The following is a 2,862-nucleotide window of genomic DNA, read 5'->3' as shown; positions in this document are numbered from 1 at the left end:
ATTAACAAGTGAGGGTTTTTTTTCCCCCGTAACTTTTTCCTTTTAAGGACTTAAAAAAAAACAAAAAGGCGAGATGAAATCTGCAGGCTCCAGTCTGCCTGGTAACACCCCGACAAAAGCGGCAGATTTGAGGCATTGTCATCCCCCGCACCCCTCCCCACGTGGCCTTCTGGCACGAGCCGCGGGCAGCCGCCTCATTTGCATCAGAAAGCGGGCGCGGGCCAATGGGCTCGCAGGCTCGCGCCAGCTGGCGGCGCCACCCGGCTCAGCCTATATAAGGGCGCACCGCGGCGCTGGGGCTCACTCGCAGGCAGTGGGCTCAGCGGGCCGGCTCGTAGACTTTCCTTCTCCGTTCGCGTCTGCTCCGCTCTCTGTTCTTGTGGATAACTTGCTGCTCGCAGATCGCAACATGACTCTGGAAGAAGTTCGTGGCCAGGACACGGTTCCAGAAAGCACAGCCAGGTAGGTCGGCGCCGAACGCCGGACGTCTTGGGGCGCGCGGGGATCCTTGTCCTGTCCTGGCCGCGCTGGTTGGGCGATAGTCTTTGGGGCCCGCCTGGGTGGAAACCGGCTGGGTGGGAGCCCGCTGGGTGGAAGCCGGGCGCGTGTGTGCCGGCTGGGCGGAAGGTGAGGCCCTGGGCTGGCGCGCCGGGTTGGGGCGCTGGGCTGCGTCTCCGGGTCCATGGATCTCCGCGCATCCTCCGGCCGGCCCGGCTCACCGCGCTGGTTTGTCCGCAGGATGCAGGGCGCCGGGAAAGCTTTGCATGAGCTGCTGTTGTCGGCGCAGCGCCAAGGCTGCCTCACGGCCGGCGTTTACGAGTCAGCCAAAGTCCTGAACGTGTGAGTATCAGACGCGGCCCGTGGGAGGAGCGGCAGGGAGACCGGGGAGACGGTGGCGGGGGGCACCCCTGGCTCCCCGACCTGATCTCACCACCTCTTGCTCGCCCGCGTAGGGACCCCGACAATGTGACCTTCTGCGTGCTGGCCGCCGACGAGGAGGACGAAGGCGACATCGCGCTGCAGATCCACTTCACTTTGATCCAGGCGTTCTGCTGTGAGAACGACATAGACATCGTCCGCGTGGGCGACGTGCAGCGGCTGGCGGCGGTCGTGGGCTCCGGCGACGAGTCGGGGGCGCCTGCAGACCTGCACTGTATCCTCATTTCGGTGAGTGTCGCCTCCGCGCCGGTGTGATCCCTGCCCCCACCCTCCCCCGGCAGCAGCCGGCGTCCAGCCAGGCTGACCTCTGCGTTCTCTCCGCAGAACCCCAATGAGGACGCGTGGAAGGACCCCGCCTTGGAGAAGCTTAGCCTGTTCTGCGAGGAGAGCCGCAGCGTCAACGATTGGGTGCCCAGTATCACCCTTCCCGAGTGACAGCCCGGTGGGGATCCTTGGTTTGATCGACGTGGTGACGCCCCGGGGCGCCTAGCGCGGGGCTGGCTCTGTGGATGCGCCCTCGGAGGGCGCCGGAGTGCGGCGTGGAGACTGGCAGGCGGGGGCGCGTGGAGAGCGGCGAGGAGGTGCGGTTCCCTCCCGAGGAGGGGCCCGGCGGCGACAGGGGCAGGCTGGCCCCAGCCCAGGACTCTGCAAGTGTGGGGAGCGGCTGCTCGCCCAGGAAGGCCGGAGGCGGGACCTTGGCCGCGCGGCCGGGAAGGACAGACTAGCCGGGCAGGCGTGACTCAGCAGCCTGTACTCCCGGCAGAAAGGAGGGGAAAGGCAAGGCCAGGCGGCTTGGACTTGTACGGTTGGTTACAGGACCTCTGACGGACTTGAGCAGTATGCACTGCTGTTTCAAAACGGATACGGGCGATGCTTCATTTTCTAAAGGATTATGCTGCTGCAGCTTTGAGTTTTACAATAAACTTAACTGAAACAAACTTACTCTCTTTATTAAGGGCAGGGGATCTTTGTGGGGGAGGTGGTCAGCGGGACTGCTGCTGATTGCTGAAATTTACGGAATCCCATGGCACCTGTTCCATCTTCCTGTTGGTGCTGAATGGCAAGCTCCTGGGGTGCTGGAAGTGGGGGAGGGGACGCGGACTGGGTGTTAGGGCAGAACTTGAGCCCTGCTCCTATTTCTCTCCCTTCAGGAAGATTTTTAAACTCACAAGACAGGAGCATACTTAGGATAAGACATCAGTGCAGCAGCTGGCCATCCAACCTGATAGCAGAGACCTTTCCCTCCCCTCCCACTTCTTTCCTCTCCACCCCCTCCCTTCCAACAGCTGCTTATGGGAACAGCTTGCAGGATGCAGGCAGCTCCTTCCTGCACAATGAGCATTGCCTTCTGCAGGCACTGCCCTTTGTGGTCCCTGAGGATGGTGGCAGACTGCTGTCAGGAACCTTTTCCCCTTAAAGGAATGGCACGGCAATGTCACCAAGGTATTAATATCACATATGACATGACTGCATTTAAGTGTGAGTCATCATTTTGTCATGACTGTGATAGATCTTAGAAGATCTGAGCAAAAATGGCAAGGGAGTATCTACACAAATAGGCGTAAGCAGTTCTGAGTGGGGCCAGCATCTGCTATCTACTATTTTGAGTGTTCTCTGCCTACATCAGAATTGTGAGGACTGCTACTATTCACAGCAGCTTTGAAAGACTTAGAGAAGAACAATAATTCAAATCTTCTTGGCAAAGTCTTGTCTTAAGAAGGATGTAGGAGGAAATGTACTGAGTGAATCAATCTTTTTATATTATTACTATTAAACTGGTATCTTGCTTTCATGCTACTGCCTGATTGTACTGGCTTTTGGTGGGGGAATATACATGGGACTACATTGCTGTTAGCAAGCTGCCCAGTGGTCCACCGTGCCTTCTAGGCAAAGGAGGGTTAGTGTGCTGTTTTTCTAAGACGA

General features: G+C 58.8%; 1 protein-coding gene across 1 annotated transcript; it reads left to right on the top strand.

Moving 5' to 3' along the window:
• Nucleotides 1-294: 294 nt before the first annotated feature.
• On the top strand, nt 295-1,836 carry GADD45G (growth arrest and DNA damage inducible gamma). Its single transcript, XM_088838169.1, has 4 exons — nt 295-462; nt 739-840; nt 954-1,167; nt 1,264-1,836. The coding sequence occupies exons 1-4, from the start codon at nt 410-412 to the stop codon at nt 1,372-1,374; spliced, it is 480 nt and encodes a 159-aa protein (XP_088694295.1). The 5' UTR covers nt 295-409; the 3' UTR covers nt 1,375-1,836.
• The last annotated feature ends 1,026 nt before the right edge of the window (nt 1,837-2,862 follow it).

The sequence above is a fragment of the Moschus berezovskii genome, chromosome 7 (genome assembly GCF_049115385.1).
Source record: "Moschus berezovskii isolate FMDL1 chromosome 7, NW_MosBer_1.0, whole genome shotgun sequence".
Lineage (NCBI taxonomy): Eukaryota > Metazoa > Chordata > Mammalia > Artiodactyla > Moschidae > Moschus > Moschus berezovskii.
Note: the sequence above shows the minus strand (reverse complement) of the source record. Positions and strands in the feature narration are given on the sequence as shown.